This window comes from Limanda limanda, chromosome 10, assembly GCF_963576545.1.
Source record: "Limanda limanda chromosome 10, fLimLim1.1, whole genome shotgun sequence".
In the NCBI taxonomy this organism is placed as follows: domain Eukaryota; kingdom Metazoa; phylum Chordata; class Actinopteri; order Pleuronectiformes; family Pleuronectidae; genus Limanda; species Limanda limanda.
Window position 1 is genome coordinate 219,413 of NC_083645.1, and position 22,647 is coordinate 242,059.

General features: G+C 42.8%; 1 protein-coding gene across 1 annotated transcript in view; it reads right to left on the bottom strand.

Annotated features, from left to right (window-relative positions):
- Positions 1 to 9,348: 9,348 nt before the first annotated feature.
- The window catches only part of LOC133011872 (storkhead-box protein 2-like), a 55,478-nt gene continuing 42,179 nt past the window's right edge, over positions 9,349 to 22,647 (bottom strand). Inside the window, exons 3-4 of the mRNA XM_061079791.1 lie at positions 11,836 to 14,200; positions 9,349 to 10,705 (exon numbers count right to left, since the gene is read on the bottom strand). Of these exons, the coding sequence (XP_060935774.1) occupies positions 10,501 to 10,705; positions 11,836 to 14,200 (2,570 nt within the window). The 3' untranslated portion in view covers positions 9,349 to 10,500. The remainder of the gene's footprint in view (positions 10,706 to 11,835; positions 14,201 to 22,647) is intronic.

Genomic DNA, 22,647 nt, shown 5'->3' on the forward strand with positions numbered 1-22,647 from the left:
AAGTACTCAGTGTGGGAGCGGGTGGCACTGGCCTGTGTCCGGGGGTGTGAGCAGTGGCACATGTATGTACCACAACCACAAGGCCCTCAAAGCTCTGCTTGCTACAACTGGGTCGGGGCACAAACCACTGAAGATCAACCACTGGTCAGAGAGTCTCCAACAATACAACTTATCCTTATCCTATCAAAATGGCACATGAAAGTCACCTAGGCATTGTGAAGGTGAAGCAACGCTGCAGGGGCTTAGTGTGGTGGCCAGGGATCGGCAGAGATTTAGAGACGATGGTAAAAACTGCACAGCCTGCCACGTCAGTGGGAAGACTGGCCCGTCGCCACAGCCACCTCTGCAGCGGCCACCCAGACCTTGGGAACACATCCAGGTGAACATCTCCTGTGAGCTCAATGGGGCTCCACAGCAACAGCGCTTCCTCATTGTAGCCTACAACTTTCATTGGTGTCGTACAAGTGGCCAGAGGTGGTCGCCTTGAGGTCTGCTACAAATCGGGTGGTCACTGACTTCCTCACCTCTCTTTTTGCTCGTTGGGGCATCCCTGACACCATGACTACACTTAATGGCCCGCAATTTGTCTCACCCGAGGTTTGCAACATTTGTCAAGGACCTGGGCATTAACCACATTCGCACAGCCTCCTACCACTCAGAGGCAAATCCTAAACAATTGGGGCATCTTAGCCTTTGCTCTTTTTTTTTTTTAGCTAGTATAGGATTGGTTGAATAAAACTTTTTTCTTACTTTTTAAATCAAACAACCAACCAAACCTTTACACAATAAAATGTGAATGGGAAATCTGAGCCCATCTGGCGAAGCAGTGTTGAGCCAGTTCACACTTAAAAAGAACGAGTTCCAAGTTCAGTTCATGCAAATAAAATTGAACGTTGAGCGTTCATAGTTCATTTCTTATTGGGATGATTTAGGTAACAAACGTACGGCCATGTGTCTGGTTATGAATCAATGGTGTCAGATCATGTCAGCGTGTCTCTCCGCTCATATTAAGACTGAGTCCTGACTGTGAGTGTCTCGGTTGTACTCGGGTATGGGTACATGGAGCGGGTCATTCTGCGGATGCGTTAAAAAAATGATCGTGAGAGGGACGGCGGAGCAGCGACATGTGAAGACGTGTCTTGGTGAGCTCTGCTTAGATTGAACATTTACTTAATATTCCTCCTCTCCTTCTCATCCTTTCCGGTGCGAAAGTGTCTCTAAAGTGCCAGGTCCCTCGAATTAGTCGTTTTTTATTTATTTCTAAGCTGCTCAGAATGCCTAAATATCAAAAGCCGAAGCCAGGGCCGGACGCCTCGGACTCGCCTGATGTTGATCCGACCGCGGAAGCAAGTTCAGGGCCGGGTCTCGAGGCAATCATGGCTGCCATTAAGCAGTCGGAGCGGAGTGTGCTCACCAAGATCGAATCGTCTGTGACGGCGGCTGCAGATAAACTGCACAAGGAAATAGACAGCTTGGCAAGTGACTTAAAGAAAGAAATCCTGAAGGTGCGCGCAGAGTTTACGAGGGTGACGGAAGAAATTCGGAAAGAAAACGCCACATTCTCAACTCGCATTGTGATCTCGAGGAGGAAGCTAATGGTCAGGCTAACCGAGTTATAGCACTTGAAGCTAAAGTTAATACGCTGTCTACACAAGTCGCCCGGCTGACAGATAAGACCGATGATTTGGAGTCCTGGCAGCGGCGAGATAACTGCAGACTGATTGGAGTGGAAGAGGGACTCGGAAACATACGACCGGAGAGTGCCGTGGCCGAATTGCTGAAGGAAGCGCTGGCCCTCGACTACACGCCGACGCTCGATCGAGCGCATCGGGGCCTGCAGCCGCGACCAAAGCATGGGGATGCCCCGAGGCCAATAATCATCAAGTTCCACTACTTTCAGGAGAAAGTGGATATTCTTCGAAAGGCCATGGGTGCAGGTCCCATCACCCACAAAGGCAAGCGTTTCTACATCTACCCAGATTACTCAGCCGCCGTCAGAAAAAAGAGGGCCGCTTTCACCGAGGTGAGGGGATTGCTTCGCCGGTGTGCGGGCGTGAAATACGGTCTCCTTTTTCCAGCCACACTGAAGATCTTTCGATGACCCGATCAAGGCAAAGCACTACATCGAGACCAATCTGCACCCACGGGAGATGGAGGGAGAGTGACAGTTAATTCACGGGACCATAACAGGTATCATATATGCTGCGTGTTAACATTGCACTAGTCTGCACATGCTGAGTTTTTTTTGTTTTTTTTTGTTGACTGATGAACGTCACCACACTGCAGTTGGATGCATTTTATGTTTGGACTATGGACAAGTTTAAGTGACATTTTTCAGTCATCTGAGGAATATAAATGAAAATATAAAAATTTGTTTAATTCACCCACCACAAGTAGTACTAATTCTAGTTGATTTTACTCTTTTTTTTTCTTGTGGGGTAATCTTCCAACTGTAAGTGTTAAAAACCTTATCAGCCTGTGAACAAATGGTGCCAGCTAGAGATGAGCCGGATACTCGGCTGAAACGAGTATCCAGTACGGATAAAGCACTTTTGCCGATTACGAGTATAATACGAGTAATCGGAGTTATTATCTGTGCTCGGACTGAATGAAAATCCTCACACAGCGTCACAGCGCTCCTCCCGTCACACACGGCTCTGCTCACTCACTCACAGAACAGCTCTCTGTCTCTCAGTCACTCAGGTTCACTGCGCATCGGGACTGTTCCATAGGCTCAGTCAAGGAAGCAGAAATGATTCGTTCATTTCCCGACTGGGTCTTCGGGTACAAGTCTTTGGAAAATTTTTCACGAGACCTGCAATGGCTCAGTAGAGGAGCGCTGGAGATGCGAGGGACGTTCACTGTCTCCCGGAGAAATGAACACTCTGTGTTTTTAGTATAGAAAGATGTGAATTATATTTGTTCACAAGTCATAATGACTGGTTTTGTTATTTTCACTTTACATTTACACTTACTTTACAGTAAAGTAAACCTCTATTAAATACAGTACAACATGACAGTTTCTATGGTTTGAAATTGTCATCTATTATCACACTGGCATTTAATTATCACGGCAAACAATTACACTGCACTAAACTTTAAGTGTTAATGTAAAGTTAAAATAACAAAACCAGTCTGTATGACTTGTGAACGAATATAATTCACGTCTTTCTATACTAAAAACACAGAGTGTTCATTTCTCCGGGAGACAGTGAACGTCCCTCGCATCTCACTCACACACACACACGCACACGCACACACGCACACACACACACACAAACCTGGTGTGGAAATAAATTTTTAAAAAATAAAAATAAAAAAATCATAAAAAAATTTCAAAGTTAAAAAAGACAGTTATGTTGAACCAGTCCACTTCCGGGTTAAATCACACCCACTTCCGGGTTAGGCCCCGCCCACTCCGAGTACGGATACGGATAATTCATATGGTTAACAGATACAGATACAGATAATGCTGTACTCGCTCATCCCTAGTGCCAGCACACACGCAGCAGGAATAGTATCGAGAGGAAAGCCCTTTTACATTTTGTTCTGCCTTTGCAGAGTTCATGCGAGAGTTTAAGTTAGTGTAAACGTGTTATATGCTTAGAAGAGAGAGGAGAGTTTTCAGGGCAGTCTCAGGTTTAAAGAAGACCAGCCCGGGAGTCCAGGATGGTAAGGGGTTTATATATGTCTATTTGTTTTGTTTTTGTACGTTTTCTTTTGGTTTTGTTAGGAATTTCAAACTTTTAACTATAGGTTGTGTCTGAAAGAACTCTTAATAATAAAGCTAGAGGTAGTTTTAGCTAGATATAATGCACATACAAATTAATTTAATAACCGTTGCTGTTTAGTGCCAATAATGTATCTTTTAGTTGTCCTCATAATTAACTTCTTGGATATTAAAGCATATTTTCATTAGCTGTATTCAACATCAGACAGAATTCAAGGAGCTGTCCTATCTGGGGCAAAGTCAGTATGACATTGTTTAGTTTCGAGGATGCGAATGTTTACACATTCACAGTCAAGATTGTTTTGATGGAGCAGACACACAATAATAGGTTCTCAAACCATAATGGCACTGACTCTTTTCATAAAGGCGGAAGGGGAGGTAGGAGCAGTGGGTCAATTACATTACCTTATACAAATCATTATTTTCAACCTTTCGATTATCATATTTAATATTTGGAATTTGCTAATAATGTTTGTACGTCACAAGGATGGTCAGTCTAACAGCTGTCCTGATAGGAGAGTCGAAGAGAGTTTGTTATGGTTAAGTTGGTGCAGCCGAGATGGCTGGACCAAGACACTTTCTACTCAAGGCTGAATTACGAGACAACATCAGACTGTCAGGGTAGATAGAGTTGCCCTAGCAACCGGTAGAGTAGCGTAGGTGCATGACGGAGAGCGGCTCCCTGTCACTTCCTGGATTCGGTGACAAGAGGCGTGGGACTGCGGCTGGACCAATAAGGGAGATCCAAAGTGATTTGCGGTGACTCCCCTCCAAATATTCATAACCAATCACATCAAATCTACTGTTATAACTATACCAAACCCCTGCTGTTCGGGGCCATTTTCATCTTCCTACTGCTAACTTAATTAGCATAGGCTGTGATAATTGTCCATAGATATGAATAACTTTTCATTGTATCTTTAAATAAAACATTTGATTGAACCAAAATCTTGGATCGGCTTCTCTCATTATATAGGATAAAACAACACGCCTTAACAGTTTCATTTGTGGTTTATGGTTTGACTCAAACATGCACTAAAGTACTCAGATATAGCCAACATGCAGGACCGGTTCACTACAAACTGTTGCTCCATGATTCTGAATAATGCAAATAATCAACAAGGAGCAATTTCGTTCATTAGCTGGAACGTCAAAGGCCTGAATAACATGGTTAAACGGAGCAAAATATTTAGTCATCTGAAATCACTAAAACCTGATGTAATATTGCTACAAGAGACACATTTAAATATTAATTCCCAAAAAAGACTAAGTTGTAAATGGATTGGACAAATATATCATTCACGTTTTAATTACAAAGCCAGGGGAACAGCAATCCTAATTAGGAAGGGGATCCCATTTGAACACTCTGAAGTAATATCAGATGCTAATGGCAGATATATTATTGTAGTGGGCAAGCTATTTAATACACCAGTAATATTGGCTAACATGTATGGACCAAACTGGGACAATGCACAATTCTTTCTTAATTTTTTTTCAACTCTTCCGGACCTTAATTCCTACAAGTTAATTTTAGGTGGAGACTTCAACTGCGTCCTTCATACCCAGCTAGACAGGTCAAGTGTAAGGGCAAATAATACTCTCTCATCAGCCGCAGTGGTTATTAATTCCCTCCTCCACTCTTATGGCTTATCAGACCCCTGGCGGACAAAAAATCCAACTACGAAGCAATTCTCCTTCTTTTCCTCCGTTCATCATAGTTATTCCAGGATTGATTATTTTATTGTCGATAACCAGCTACTCCCCTTAATTTCCAGCAGTAAATATCACAGTATAGTGCTATCAGACCACAGCCCAGTACAGATGGATGGTTTTTCCAGCCAATGTAGCGCTCCAACGAACTTGGCGGCTTGACCCCCAGCTACTTTTATGTACACATTTTAGAACATTTCTCAACAATCAGATTGACTTCTTTTTGGAAATTAATGATACTCAGAATTCAATAAGCTTATGCCATGGAAAGCCGAGAAAAATATTTTTAAATCCAGACAGGTATATTATGAGCATGGAGATAAAGCGGGGAGACTCCTTGCACTTCAACTTAAACAGCAGTCAACTGCACAAATGATCCCAGGAATTAATACAGGCGCTGACTCGATATCTAGCAGTCCCAGAGTCATCAATGACCAGTTTAAGCAATATTATTCTACTCTATATCAGTCAGAGGTAGATGGTAGCTCATCTGAGATTTACTCGTTTCTTGATTCTCTTGATACCCCAAGGCTTTCTCCAGATGCTCAGTCATCTCTAGAGCAGCCATTGTCGCTTGAGGAAATAACGAGTGCCATCAGATTGTCTCGAACAGGAAGGGCGCCAGGTCCGGACGGATTCCCCACAGAGTTTTACAAGGAATTTTCTTCAAAACTCGCACCTATTCTGAAATCAGTCTATGATGAATCTTTGGCCAATGGAAGATTGCCGCAAACGCTTACCCAGGCCACAATTTCAGTTTTACTAAAAAAAGATAAGGATCCTGTACAGTGTAGCTCATATAGGCCAATAAGTCTTTTGTGCTGTGATTATAAAATTTTAACTAAAACTCTTGACCAACGATTAGACCCTGTTATTCCTACCATTATTAATGAGGACCAAACAGGCTTCATTCCTGTGCGGCAATCATTTTTTAATGTGAGAAGATTATTTAATGTGTTATTTTCCCCCCATTCAACAGTACAACCTGAAGTTATTCTAAGCCTTGACGCTGAAAAGGCGTTTGATAGAATTTAATGGACCTATCTTTTTGCAGCTTTAGAAAAATTTGGAATGGGGCCAACTTTTTGTAAGTGGATCAAAGTCCTATATTCAACACCCAGTCAGGACAAATGGCCTGATTTCGGAATATTTTCCGCTCCACAGAGGTACAAGACAGGGTTGCTGTCTGTCGCCTTTTCTGTTTGACATTGCGATAGAACCACTGGCGATTGCTATTAGATCAGATGACAGGATAAAAGGTATATCCAGGGGTGAAACAAACCATAAAACTTTGCTTTATGCTGATGATCTGCCCTACCTTCTCCACTGGTTGCAAAAATTCAGTAGCATATCGGGGTATAAAGTTAATTTGTCAAAATCTTTATTATTTCCACTGAATAATCTGGCAAAACGGATCACTTATGAAAATTTGCCTTTTAAAATTGAAAATGACAAATTTACTTATCTGGGAATAGAAATAGCAGGTTCAATTAAAGCTATTTTTCAGTATAACTTTAGGTCGATTTTAGACGTACCAAAACTGATTTGGATAGGTGGTCAAATCTCCCACTCTCATTGGCAGGGCGGATGAATGTAGTAAAAAAAAAAAAAAATGGATTTGTATTTATATAGCGCTTTTCTAGTCTGATGAAGACCACTCAAAGAGCTTTACAGTACAGTTTCACATTCACCCATTCACACACACATTCATACAGTGCATCTACTTGCAGCACTTTGTTATTCTATGGGGGGGCTATTGAGGGTTCCGCATCTTGCCCAAGGACACTTCGGCATGCAGATGGTTCAGACTGGGGATCGAACCGCCGACCTTCAGGTTGGAGGACGACCACTCTACCCCTCAGCCACAGCCGCCCTCTAGTGAAGATGACTGTAATGCCCAGGTTTCTTTATTTATTCCAAATGATTCCCATTTTTCTCCCAAAATCCTATTTTGCTCGGCTGGATCGCTTTATTTCTGTGTTCATATGGAATAAAACACCTGCACGTATAAAAAAGGCAAGCCTGGAGAGAGTGAAATCTGATGGTGGTTTGGGTTTACCTAATTTTTTATTTTACTATTGGGCAGCTAATATTGTCAAGCTGACATATTGGATCACCATGTTCGCAGATAAGGAGGGTCCGGTCTGGACTGATATGGAACTGGGAGCTACACTCCCAGTTTCCCCGATTTCGGTCCTAACTGCCCCTCTCACAGTAAATATCAAAGCACCTGGACTGAACTCAAATTTGGTGGTCCAAAATTCGATTAAGATCTGGCGTCAGTTCAGAAAACATTTTAATTTGACAAATATATGTAGCTTCTCTCCAATAATGTTTAATTATCTTTTTGCACCATCTCAAATAGATCAGGCATTTGCAGTTTGGCACAGAAGGGGCTTGGTCTACTTTCAAGATCTCTTTACCGATGATGGCTTTGCATCATTTAAATTTTTATGTGAAGATCATAATCTACCAAAGTCTCATTACTTCAGGTATCTTCAGGTTCGAAGTTTTGCCTCTAAATTTTTCCCAGGGTACCCATCCCCACCCTCTAAAGATTTACTGTATTCAGTGCTCAATGTTAATCCACTCAATAAAGGAGCAATATCAAAAATATATGCTTTAATTCTGGATAACTGCCCTCATTCGTGGGACAAAATTAAGGCAGCATGGGAGGGAGAGGTTGGAGAAGTAATACCAGAAGACACCTGGAAAAATACCATACAGCGTATACACACATCTTCTTTCTGTATCAGACATGGCTTGATTCAGTTTAAGGTTGTCCACAGGTTGCATTATTCTAACGACAGACTGTCTAAATTATACCCTAATGTTGCACCAGACTGTCCTGGATGTCAATATTCTCCTGTCTCTTTGGGACACATGTTTTGGTCATGTCCATCATTGTATGGCTTCTGGTCCTCAGTCTTCCAATCACTCTCAGCAATACCTGGCAAAACACTGCAGCCTGACCCTTTGATAGCTATCTTCGGTGTAGTAAGGGATGAGCTAAAGCTGTCCCGTCTCCACAAAAATGCAATTGCCTTTGCATCATTGCATGCCCGATGTCTGATTCTGCTGAATTGGAAGGGGAGAATCCTCCTGCCTATGTACATTGGATTAGAGAGGTGATGTTGGGATTGGCTCTGGAGAAAATTAGATATACAGTACATGGGGTGGAGGTTAAATACGACAGAACCTGGTCACAGTTCATGACACATATCAAGAGCTTGCCTTTTGCCTGAATCCTTGTTCTTACTTGTTCTTATGTATTTATTTTTTCTTCTCTCCTTCTCTGACTGCCGTCTTAGTCTTCTCAATGCTTGTATTCTGACTATTGGGACTTTTTTTTTTCTTATGTTAACGGTCCAGAATGTTGGTGTTATGGCCATAATGATCAACACAGATTGGTTTGAGTCTTTTTTTGTTTTTTTCCTTTGAGCTGTCTCTTTTTTGTATTTGTCTATATTTGCTTTCTTCTTTTGGTGTTCTGTCTGTCAATGTGATTCGTGAGTGTTTTTGTGGATATGTTTGTGGGATGCCACCTGGCTGGGGTGGGGGGTGGGGGGCGGGTGCACAACTTTTGTAAGAAATGCTTAACTAATGATGTCACTGTTTTCAGTATGGAAAAATTATAAATAAAGTTGAAAAAAAAAAAAAAGAAAAAAAGATTGTGTTAAATCCACATATTAATCATCACGCAGTTATTTTGACAGCCCTAGATATAACACAAACATTTTGATGCATATAAACGATTTATCACTATATCTTTGATCACTATAACCGGTTTCCAATGTATATTGAATATAGATGTTTATTACAATTCCTATAGTTATTTAATGTCAAATTCACCCTATGAATTAATTAAGTTGCATCTCTGCACTGCTGTAACACAGGAATTTCCAGAGTAATCAATAAAGTATCTTTTATTAAAACCACACCTGGCCTGCTACAATAGTACAGTAGAGAAAACATCTGTCAGTGAACATTAGAAACACTCGCTTGAATGGCAGAGATTATTTCTGGCAACCAACAGAAAGCTGAAACATGATATATCTTCATCTGTTGAATGAGCAGTCAAGTGGGGGGCCAGAAATGTGGAAAATATTAAATAATTTCAAATCAAAATCTTATCCCTGGAGCTGGTCCTCAGGTTTCCTGTAAAGATGGAGGAGATTTAAAGTTAAAACTGGAAAGTATGTTGACACAGTTCCGATGGGCATCGGCACATTAATGTTACAGAGGGTTAAGCCTGGGTGACAGGTTATTAATTTGAAAGTCTAAGCACCAAAACCTTGCATTTTGGGAGGGATGATTCATTCAATGTGTATTTGTTTGCTACACTTTACAGGGTACCTCTTAGTGGAGAATGCTAGAGTTGGATTAGTGTCAGTGTGTGTACCATTAGTAACAGAAGAGCAGCATCTTTTAAATGTGTATACCTAGTCACACATAGTTAGATGTACTGATCTGGAGCAGCTAGAATGGGAGTGGAAAAAACATGACCTGAGATTACAGATTATACAAATATCACACACACACACACGTTTGTACAGCTATTTAAGTGTGGACACTCATTGGCATGGTGCATTCCCTAGCCCCTTACCTTAACTATCCAAACTAAATGCCTAATCCTAGGGGTTACTTTAACCTACACCTAACTCTAACCCTAACACTGAGACCAGTCTTAACCCCCAGCCCATTATAGGGGCAACAAAGTGAGGACCGGCCAAAATGTTTCCACTTTCCCAAAATATTTTCACTCCATTGGTTTTAAACTCAAACTGGTCCTCACAAAGATAGCTGTACAAGAGAGTGCGCCCACACACACGGACACACCAATGTATGTGAAGGAACATAACAGCAGTGTAAACAAGAGGCTGTACAATGACTGCCCAGTGGCCTGTTAATTGTGTGAGTATGTGTGTTTTAACAGCTATAGTTCCACTGGCTAAATCCATTTGTTCTTCTTAAGGTGTAACAGTCCTCGGGTTGGAACTTAAATTTTCTGGCCCTTGTCCATTGGATTTCAGCATCCCACCCAGCCTTTAGTTCTGTCCCTAGACGCTGGTGATTGATGCAAGGCAGGCGCTGGGCTTCTGGAGTTTCTCTGGTTGGGTGCTGGTAGGTTCTGTGATGTTACGGAAGGAGAAGGGGGGACCGTTGCCAGGAGTGATGCTGAGGTGTCCAGGACTCAATGCCATGTTCTGACGACGGTTACTCTCCACTATGGAAGAGGTGTTAGATGCTAGACTCTCCCTTGTTCTGTTAAGAGACAGAGAAACTCAGTGACAAATTGTACAACACTGAAAAAAGCACTAAAAGCTTCCCCTTCTGCTGGAAATAAAGCATATGGAAATTAAAATAGGAGTCTAGATCTCCTAACCCTAACTACTATGTAGAAGCTGGATGGAACACTTTTCCACAGCTTCAAAACAACTGTAAAAAGTATGGCCATCATTGAATGCTTTATCCAATTTTTGCTTGTGGTTTCCATGTTTTATAATGCTGCATATTTTTTGGATGTACAAGAGGATGTAACAGGCAAAGATAAGATAAGATACTAAACTCAAGTCGAAGTAAGAAATGATAATAGGAGTTAGTAATATGGAATAAGGCACATGATATCAAACATTATACAAAAAACTGTAGCATCACATGAATATTAATTTTGCTGTGTGTATTGTTTCTCAGTGTCCGATAATCAGGGGTCCTCCCTGCAGAAGGGGAATGAGTTACACAAGACAGACATAAAAAAAACATATAAGGATATAAACTTTAGGAAGACATACCCACCATCCCCACTTGGGGTGAGGGTGACACTTTTTAATATACATAAAAAATATTAGGCAGTTTTTCACATCGAACACAACAATGTCAACACAATTATTATTATTTCTAGTACTGGTGCTATCATTAATAACATAATTACATATATAAGTAACAGAAGTTTAATTTTCATTATAACCACAATTCTGACAGAGCTTAAATATGACTGTTACACCACTGTTCCTGGCCTCTCTCTCGTCTCTCTCTCCCACTTTTCTCCAATCACCACAACTAGTTTAGGCAGATGTCCGATTACATTGAATCTAGCTACTCCCTGTTAAAAGTTTTTTCCCTACTGCAAAGAACGGGACATGATGCTTTTCTTGCAAAACCCAATGCAGTTTTGTCTGGGGCTAAACATCATCAGCTTACCTTAAAACAGATAAAACAATTTAATGCTGACAGTGACAAAAATTAACCAACTTTTGCTCAAAACCAATTAGTGAAGTCCCTTTAAATGAATACATGAAAAACTACAGTGATAAATGTGCATGTTCAGTGCAGGTTACAAAAACTACAGTATCAGTTCTAAATGTGTGTGTGTGTGTGTATCTACAAGTTCTCACCGTGGAGAATTGAATCCACTGTCAACTGTGATGGAGCTTGAGTCCATACTGTCCAGTCTAGCAGAGTGGGCTGACTGCTGGTTCTGACTGGACTCTGGAAGCCTCTCTTTAGCACTGGCGAAGGTGAGGGTTCTTTCAAACCGCCTCTGTAGGTCCCTCTCCTTCTCTCTCTCCAAGAGCCACTGCATGGTACCTGCTGCACCCCCTCCCATCCCAACAATGCCTCCTCCAGCCTTCTCATCCTCTCCTCGACTTTTGGTCCCACTCTCCTCAAGTTCATCGTCATCTGAGACATTGTAATAGTCGAATGATGCCTCTGCAGTACTGGTCGTGGGTGCAAGCCCCTGTGGGGGGGTAGATGTTGTGGCCACCAAAGGTCTGGGCGCATCAAAGGCCTCCTGGGAATCGAGTACATTGCAGGATGAGGACAGGGTAGAAGAGACAAGGGCAGGTGTTTTTCTCAGGGAGCTGTAGCCAGGCAAATGTAGGCCAGGAGGAGGTTTGAAGAGAGTGTCTTTACTAAAGATCTCTTTACGTTTCTCCTGACCAAAGGAGGCACTGTGGGGAGGCCGTCCATTCGGAAGGGCCGGGTCAGGGTTAGTGAGAGGTATAGGAGGCAGGCTGCCACCTTTAGGTCCCACCCATTTGTCCTCCTTATGGTCTGTAAGGTTGGGTGTCTGTCTGTCTGTCTTCCTGTTAGAGTTACCTACTTTGAATCCATCATGGCAACTTTTGCCCAGAGTTCCCAGTGGATTTGCTGTTTTGAGAACAGCATCAGAGGAACCAGAGCACTGAAAGTAATCATCAGGAGCAACAGAAGTGGGCAGGGGTTTCGGTGAGTATGCTGGAAGGTTGTCCCTGCTCTTATTCCTCTCTAAACTCCTACCAGCATCCAACCCCAGAGAATCCCCAGCAAGCTTAGCTGAGGTGGGTGTGGAACGAGAGTAGTGAGAAGAGCTCTGATTGGCTCGCAGGGTACCATCATCAGTATAGTAACGGTTCCGGTCATCATAATAATCAGGTGGTGCGATCAACCCTGCTCCGAGCTGTCCCTTGGAATTGTCCATGGATCTGGAACGTTCCTTGGCCTTGTCACTCCTTTCATTCCTGGATTTTCTCTCCTGGGTGTGCGAGTGTGAGCGGTGGACTTTGGAGTGGTGGGCTGATGGGCCATGGCTTGGCTCTGGGAAAGGCATTTCCGTTCTTCGCTTAGCAAGCTCTCCAGACACATCCCATTCCGGTGTGACAGGCAGGTGAGAGGCGTCAAGAATGTTGGGGTTGCTGTGTGCAAGGTGAAGACGAGCCCGCTGTCGCTCCATGGCCAGACCGTGTTCCCTTGGTGACCGAGCCAGTGAGGATGAGTAGGCTCTATAGTCCCTGTCAGCCAGCTCAAGGTGGGATGCATCACTTGGCTCACCATGCAATGCCCTTGTTTTACTATGTGAGCGGCTAAATTTGGTCTGTGACTGCTTCCTGTGTCTACCTCCACTTCTCCTACTCCTAGAGCTCTGATTGGCTGAAGAGGCTTTACTTCTTTGAGCACGCTCTTCTTCAAGACGCTTCATGACGGCTGTGTGCCTGGCAAGATTCTCCACAGTAAGGTCAGGGTTGATTCTGCGGATAATCTCCATCTCTACATGACGTGGCAGCTGGCTGGGAACCTCCTCATCATGGAGTGGCCACTCATCAGGGGGGAACTGTGCCGAGAAGGTCGCAAATTGCTTGGTCTTATCCTTCTTAAAGCTCAGACGGAACAGCTTCAGACCAAATTTACGACTGCCTGTAACACTTCCTCCACTGGCTTGTTTCTCTATCTCTGCAGTTCCTCCTCCTCCTCCCCCATTGCCCCCCCCCCTGTGCTTGGTTAGAGTGTCCGTCTTGAAGGTGAACCCGAGGGTGCTGCGGCTTCTTTCTGTGCTGCCTCCTGTTTGCTGGGGAGGTGTTTGTGGAGAGTACACTTCCCGGTGGTCTATGGGGAATCGGCACTGTAGGCTGGTGTGTTGGCTTGGAGGGTCGTCTCCACGGTAAGGGTTGCTGTAAAAAGAATCTCCACCTGCGCCACCTCCTGCACTATGGTTTTGGCTAGTCTTAATCTGTGTTTTATCACACACGCCTCCAGAAGTGGATGGGGTGACGGTGCCAAAGAGAGGTGAGGTGCACTGTGTCTGCTGGTGTTGCTGGTGTCGGTCAATGGATCTCTCGTCTAAGTGGTACCACTTGGAGCTGGTTCGGATTAGGCTGGGTGTGATAAAGTAAGTCTGTGGGGTTACAATAAAATATCCGTCTGTTGTTGGGTAGATCTTCCTCTCATGGACCAGCATGCTTAGTGTGTGGTGCAAAACCTCCTCTGTTGGCGTAGGAACACCTAAGAACAAGAGATAATAACAGGCATTTAGAGCAGAGGCATTTCTCACAGGTTATTAGATTAAACTGAAAGCAGTCATACCTCAGAAGATTTTTAACTGATAAAATTATTAACATATGTAAATTTCAAAGATTTTGTAAAACCTGTGCTGCCAAAGGTACACATTGCAATACCAACATACAACCAGCTTAGATGTATTCTACATTTGTTTTGTCACTCATCAAGTGGTGACAGGTGCCACACACAAATAAATGTATGTGCACTAAGAAGTATAAAAACAAGTTAGATTCATTGTTAAACAATGAATGTCAGAGGACATCAGCTGATTCGGTGGTCCATCATGTGGCCCAGGACACAATTGTGTTCACTCAGCAAAGTAGTGTGGCCACATGCATATCAGATCACCTTTAAATGTGGTCTGAGTGATCAGAACTCAGGACGCATTGAGGATACATTTTGGTGCATTCACATTAGGGATGGGAATAATTAATCGACGATCGATTAATTGATCATTAAGAATTTCGTCGATGACATTATTTTTTCCTCGGTAAAACTGATGCATGTGGCAGGAGGTCGGAATATCCGAGTTGCCCTGAACGCAGCACAGCGAGGATGTTAACAGCTGGAGGAAGCAGCCTGGAGCTAGCCTCCGCTGCTCGGCTTCATGTCCGCACACGGACCATCAGTCCACGGGGAAGGGAACCCGGACAGACCCGGGTCTGGGTGAGGGGTTCCAGGAGTGAGGACGTGACAACAACCGGACTGAGAGAACAGCAGCGCATATTTTCAAGTGTAACCATTGAATGGATCCCGTTTAACTGCTACAAGAGTTGTTCATCTTGTTATAAAGATCTCAGTGAGGAAACACGCTGTGTTTTTTCTTTTCACTGCATTTTAATATAGCCTATAAATAGTGAATTTTAATATAAAAATATTAATGATTAATCGAAAATCGATCGTTAATTCTCCCGACGATCGATTAAGACAATTTAATCGAATGCCCATCCCTAATTCACATATTGACTAAGAGCTGTCCACTTGTGATTAGATCAATCAGCTATTAATACCAAGTCTGAATGGGGATTTCAGCATCTGAAAATCAATTTCTGATCGCAGAATTAGGGGACTGTTTCCAACCATTTGTGTAACTTTCTGAAAATAGTCTCAGATGCCGCAATTGGTCAGTTGTGTAGTATGGCTGAATGATGAATTGCATTTGCGATTAAAACGCGATATGATAAAACGCGATTTTCTAACCGCAACTTGCGCGATTACAACGTTCGAAAGAGAGTAGGGCACTGGGCTGCTGTCCTCACCCGCAGGCAGAATGCCGCGGGACAACAAAACTCCTCTGCCCCAGAAGATAGCGAAGCAGGCCTGCATCCCCTACAGGGATCTCAAGTCTTCGGTCAACGTGGCGGACACACAGAGCGAGCTCATCTCGCTGGTAACCGTGGTGCGGGCGGCTGACCTGAAAATCGCTCCCCGGAAAAGCAAGCCGAACTCCGGGGCGGCGGGGCTCCAAAGCCCCCTGGTCACCTACATGCACATCTGCGAGACGGAGATGTTCAGCATGGGGATGTTCCTGCTGAGGCCCGGCGCCTCCATACCGCTGCACGACCACCCGGACATGAACAAGATGCTCAAGGTCTTTACACCGCCTCATGTCTGCTGTGTTGTGGCTCAACACACACTCGGTCTGTTAGGTGACATGTGTTCGAAAGGGTTGAAAACCAAAGTCTGAAGAGTGGGACCATTTCATTAGCTTCAGGAAACTGTTCATTCATGCAGTTGTACCTGTGCATTTCTCCGTTTTATATTTATAATTTAATTTACTTTTACAAAATATTTGCATATTAGTAGAGGCAATTTCTATGTTTCAGTTGTGTGAAATGTTACTGACTTGGGAGCAGCAAGACACCTATAATTTAAAATTATTTTTTTCTTAAGATGGTAAATTTTGCACACAGTGTTTAAAAAGTGCATGCCTTGTACTTATACTTACAATGACATTTTAAATGTCTTAAATGCAGAGTGGCAAAGGCACCGATTTGTTGTTCTTGTTTCTGTAATGAGCAGTTCAATAAAATTGTAAAATGTGGGAAAGAATAGTTTACACTAAATGTATCAAATATTGTGTTGGTCATATTTAAATCATTCATTACGTTTTGTTGGGAAAAAAAAGAGCATATTAAATCACAATTTTAATATTGCAATTAGATTATTTTTCCCAAATTGTTCAGCCCTATTGTGTAGTGTGAAAGTAGGCAGGATGTGAGCTCACTCTCTTGCTGCACACAATTACCTCAGTCATTTCCATATACTGTAGCACCTTAACCATGAATATGGAAAAAGAACAAATAAATGTCTTGTCCCTATCTATTACCTCATTCAAACTCAGTATATTTACATGCACACTAATATTCCACTATTATTCCTAAAATGAGTAATTGTGTTCAGAATTATATATGGTTGATGTAAACAACTAATTCAGTTGTCATCTCAATAAGTAAAACTTTTCCGATTCACTGACATTGTTTGGGTTTTAGGAGTAGTCTTTGGACATGAATGCAGTGAATTCAGGATATGTCTTATTTTAGAAATTTGTAACAGTTTGCAGCACACAGACTCACCTCTTGACGGTAAGCTCTATGAGTTATACACAAAATAACCAGACAAAAGTTTGCAAGGTTGGGGTGGAGATAAATACCAAAAAGAAAAGCCCATATTTCTTTACAGACGGAGAGACACACCAATTATGTAAAATTATGAATTGTATTGTGAGAAATGTCAGAATGCGATAATTTCAATTAAGTGGTTGAAGGAATGTATGACTCAGTATACAATTAATATAATAATAATATAAAGTAACAAAGGGTGTATCCATGGGACATAAGTAATCGGAGTTTATCCAAGTATGCCCAGCAACAGGTTTCTTAACTGGAATATTACAGAATAGTTCATGTCATTCTCCTTGTTAACGGTTTCTTAGAAATCATTTTGAAGGATAAAAAATAATATTTTGTGCATACAACTGTTGGGTTATAGCATTTTCTGAGCAGGTACACAGGCACTGATTAGCTGATTTATGAACCAGTGAGGAGTACATTCTTTGACAAACTTCAATTCTCATCGTATCTTGTCCCTAGGGTCGGTTTCTTCGCATTTTGTTCTGCTCTCTCCTCCTTTGTCTCCACTTTACAACCCCCTCTCTGTCTCTTCCAAATCTCCAGCTGTCTCTCTCTTTATCAGTCTGGAGGTGTTACTAGTAGTTACATCATAACAGCCTTTCAGCCCAGACAGAATGATGCAATGCCATGCAGACAGACTGACAATCTGCACACATGTTTGTGTGCATGCCTGCATATGTATATACACACACACAAAGTGTTTGCCTATACCTCTTGATCCCCAATTTGTTGATTAGAACAGGGGTTTTCAACTGGTTTTCAACCACCGTTCTGACTAGAAAGTAATCCGCGGCCCACTGATGTGCCTACGCGCGCGTGCCTACCTGTGTGTGTGCGTGCGTGCATGGGGATAGAAGGAAGTTTTAAAGGAGACATATCATGAAAATTCCACTTGTAGTGCTTCTACACATTAATATGGGTATCTGGCATGTCTACAGTCCCCAAAACTCTGGAAAAAAACAACTCCTGCGATTTGTTATGGTTCCTCTATGTCAGAAACGATACGCTTGAGTGCGTGCAATGGGATTACGACCGATAAGTACGTCATTGTCGAACCATGCCCATGTAGGGAGTCTCGCTACATGGCCTTGGACCGCCCCCCCACCATCATCTCACCGGCTCCGGGGAGAGACGGCCCGGCTCCGTCGGCGCCGTCTCCCCCCGAGAGATGGTGGAGCTAGCATTAGCATTAGCCGGGGCTCCGTCGGACAAGGAGACGGCGCTCCACCGGAGCTGGGCTGGTGGAGCCCGGGCTCCATCGTCTCACTGGCTCAGAGTGATGGAAAAGCGACCCTCAGACAGGCGTAGCTCTGGGAGGAACCCGGTGCTTACCGCGGCACACACCAACAGACTTTTGCCTATTCTTTCCGTGACATTGCCTTCAAATATGAATTCAATCCATTTCGCTCCTGTGTCTTCTGAGGCTGGGACGTTACGTACAGATCTGTGCGGATCTGTGCAGCCGACCACAGCGCATGTTGTGTGCTTCCCCAGCGAGGCTTTTGTGCACCTTGGGAAACCGGCTTCCCCAGCAGGCTTTGACCCGCCTGACTCTGGTTCAAAATGATATGGTTGCAAGATTGTATCTTCGTCTCCATATTTCTACAAAGGTAACGGATGGCAAAAATCAGGGCGCGGGCACGTAATTTACCCTCGACACTCCACATTGAACGGAGCAAACAGCGGAGAAGTTCTTGAAGATGGATGACATTAAATTATAAATTGAAGTGGATAAGTACAGTGAGCTCTATGATCCTCGGCACATGTTGTATAAAGACAACACCAAAAAGGACAAATGTTTGGACGCTGTTGCAGTTAATGTTGGAGCAACAAGTGACTATATGCTTTTATACTACTGGGTCAACGGGTGAAATTATTAAGCTGCCCGGCGCTTCAGCGTCCGGTGTGAACAGCCAAACGCCGGCGCTAGGGATTAGCGCAGCGCGGCGCTTCGGCGTTGCTTCCGCGTCCAGTGTGAACCCGACGTAAGCAGGTGGCAGTTGGCATGTGCTCTCCCCTCCTCCACCACCCCTGAACTGTTGACCTTTGTGCTTCAGAGACATTGGTTCTGAACTAAATACTGCAGGACTGAATAGGCAGAACAATTGCATTTTTATATTACTTCAGAAAAACATAATATATAACTATTCAAGATGTAGAGATAATTTTCACAGTATAAATTCCGGTTGAAGATATGCCCAGTGTTGTGCAATTTCAAACCTCCCATGAACTAGTTCAAAGTTCAGTTCATACAAGTAAACCTGAATAGTTCACATTCATAGTTCAGCATTTAAATTCTGAACTAGTTCATAGTTCAGTTCATTTCATAGTTTTAAGGTGGAAAGTGAGAATGAAAAACTTTACTTTACTTTTGAATTTAAAGAAAACTTTATCCATCACTACTCCTTGCCTTTTTTGTCAGAATCTTTATCAGACAGTGTGTAAAAATCCCTCAGATAATAATAAGGTGCATCAGATGTAGTTGCTGAGTCTGCGTCTCTGCTTTCACTTGCCATTTTTATATGAGACCGAGAGCTGTTGTCTTCAGTGTTGCCAACTCCTCAGTAAGGAAAGTAGCTATTGGCTGTCCTAAAAGTCGCTAGATGACGTCATCGCCTAATTTGCATAATTGTAATGGTCGCTGTAGGACGTACAAAAAGTGAGAAAAAACACCCTAAATATGTTTAGAACTACAAATGAGCTTTCTTCTAAGGAGTCGTATTGCCTTCACTTGAAAAACAAATTCTGTTTTTTTGAGATAATTATCTAGGAAATTCCAAGATAAGTTCTCCAAAAAATAAAATACAAAACTTCTGTTGATTCTTGTTTTTTTGATTTTTGATCTTGCCATTGAAATAGGCCATCACTTCCCAAAATAACTTCATGACTTTAATGCTGTATCTAGTTCCACATACATAAATCAATGTTCTCCTGTATTGTTAAATCTTAGAATATGAAATTGAATCAAAAGGCTGTTGGGGTGGAATTGCTAGCTCTACGTCCAACCCGCCTCCTTTATCCGGGCTTGGGAACGGCAAAGTGATCCAAAAGAGAGACTCTGGCAGAGAATTTTTTTCTTTTTTCTTAAGTTTGGTTTAGTTTTCAGGGCCCTGAAAGGGTTCAGTTTCACCACGTTCCACACTAGAGGTGTGGAAATGTCTTGATTCTAAGATGCATCACGATGTGGACACTGCATCGATGAAGAGACTGAACTCAATGACTACTGTTTTCCAGTGACAGTGAAGATACATTGACACTTACATCTCGCTCTGTAAGCCAGGGCAGGATCAGCGGCGACTTTGCGCATGCGCGATTAATTTTTGGTCTGGAGGACGCGTAGCGTGGCTCTCCTCACTGCTCTGACTGCAGCTGGGACTGCTACACAAGGCTACTGAGAGACTGAGGCTACTAGGAGACTGACCGGCTGTGAGTGCTTTAGGACGGCGGAGGGGCTCACGGCAGCACCCGCTGCGCGTTGAGGACAGTAACTGCAGAACGATACGTGGTTTCACGTCAGTCTCCAAAACACCAGAAAGTCTCCTATAACAACAGAAAAAGTCGCTAGATTTGTTGCTAGTAGCTGTTGACAAAAAAAGTTGCCATGAGGATTTGGAAAGTCGCCAGATTTAGCAACAAAGTCACCAAGTTGGCAACACTGGTTGTCTTGTGTTGCAGGTATGGCCTGCCCCTTTAAGGAAAGTTTGTAGTGTGTGACGTAGTGCACCTGGGTATTGTGGGAAAAGGTGCTGAAAGTGTGTGTATAACGTCTAACCCGACCACCTAGAGGTGATGAGTGTTCTCCTGCTGTATAACCGTCTCCTCCTCCTTACTCAAGGAGTGGTCCGGACGGCTGGTTACCGGCCAGACAGCGAGCCAAAATAACCCGTGAGCTGAGCTCCCACCTACGGTTCGGCTCCGAGACACTGGCCAGAGAAGAAAACACTTGGAATATGTTGCTTGTTTGGTCTGCATTTGTGTGCGATGAATCATGGGTAACGTAGTGCGAAATCCAGTTAGTTGGTTTAGGTTAGGCTACATTGCGGACATTTTAGGGGTACTGAGCAACGACATGGTGCAAGCATTCGATTTAGACAGCGTCTCTCGTCACGAGAAGTAAAACATTCCAAAACGTTTTAGCTAGACCTCAGATAATATTGTAACGGACTGGTAGTTAGGTTTATGTTCTGTTTGACTGCTATGTGTTTGTTCTGACTTATGTTCAGCCAAGTACACTGTGTTAAGTATATTTAAGTATTGAGATGTCCTGAGGGTCAGTGAATAGGTCGGGGTGGGGCACGTGACAGTTCTAGACCAATGGCTGTGGAGTTTTGTTAGATGGCAGACTGTCATTGGCTGATGAGTTGGCGGGTCAAGGGTGAATGAGGAAGCGGAGTTGAGAATACGGTGGTGGATGTTAGGAATGTCGGAGTTACGAACAAGAACTGTGTCGTGTTTGTTGGACCTTAATAAAGTTACACATAAAGAAAGAAGTTTCCTGTCGTCTATAATCGAGGACGCTACAATATTAACGTGTTCACCATTCAAATTCATTGAAAGAAGCTTTACTCTGTCTGTTTTACAGGCTAGAATAATTTAAAAAAAAAACAGAATCATTACACATTTACCACAATATTTACCTGCTCAACAAGAATGTTAAGATTAGAATCCCTCTCTTAAAAGCCAGGACCTATAAGTGGGCGGGCAAACTTCTACTCTGCAACCATACACGTGCACACATCGACATCATAGGGGCCTGGCTCGTTTCTACCTCGAGATTAAGTGGCCTTTTTCTGGGGTGCTATTAATTTTTTTTATTTTTTATAAATGAATATCATACTCCTTTTTTTGCACAGCTTCCCTGTCAACACATATACAGTTGCTATCAGAAATATTCAACCCCCTCACCTCAAAAGACATATGATGTGATGATGAAAGATAATTACAATAAATGACCTCTCATTTATTGATAAATATTTGAGTTATTTTGACAACAGAAGTTGACTTAACTTTGAAGTTCAAATGAAAAATTTAACTCTTTTAACACATGTGCATGTGCAGTATTATTCAACACCCAGCTCCAGTACTCTGTGGAGCATCCTTTAGATTTTATAACTTCTAACAAACGTTTTCGGTAGGTGCTGACAAGCTTCTTACACCTCTTGGTCGGAATCCTTGCCCATTTTCACTTACAAAAGCCTCTAGCTCAGTGATGTTTGATGGCTTTCGTGTTGCAACTGTCTTTATTAAATCCCACCAAAGATTTTCAATCGGATTTAAATCTGGTGACTGAAAAAGCCCCTCCAGGATCTTTTTCTCAACCAAGCTTTGGTTGACTTGGAGGTGTACTTGGAATCATTGTCTTGCTGAAATATCCAATGATCCCCAAGGTTTAATTTGTCAAAAGAAGGCATAACTTCCTCTTTAAAATGGCCTGGTATTTCTGGGAATCCATGATGCCAAGTACACGATCAAGATTGCCAGTTCCTGCCGCAGCAAAAAACAGCCCAACATCATCAATGACCCACCATCAGGTTTGACCTTGGGGATGGTATTCTTCTGGTCATAAGCCTGGCCTTTCGCACGCCAGACATAACGCTGGTCTATATGTCAAAAAAGTTGCAGTTTGGTTTCATCAGTCCATAGAACTGTCACCCAAAACTCAGTAGTGTTATCCAAATTCCTCCTGGCATATTGTAGTTGACTTTTGATGGAAATCTTCTTATACCCAAGGCCGAAATTCGTATTAAATAATCTCCT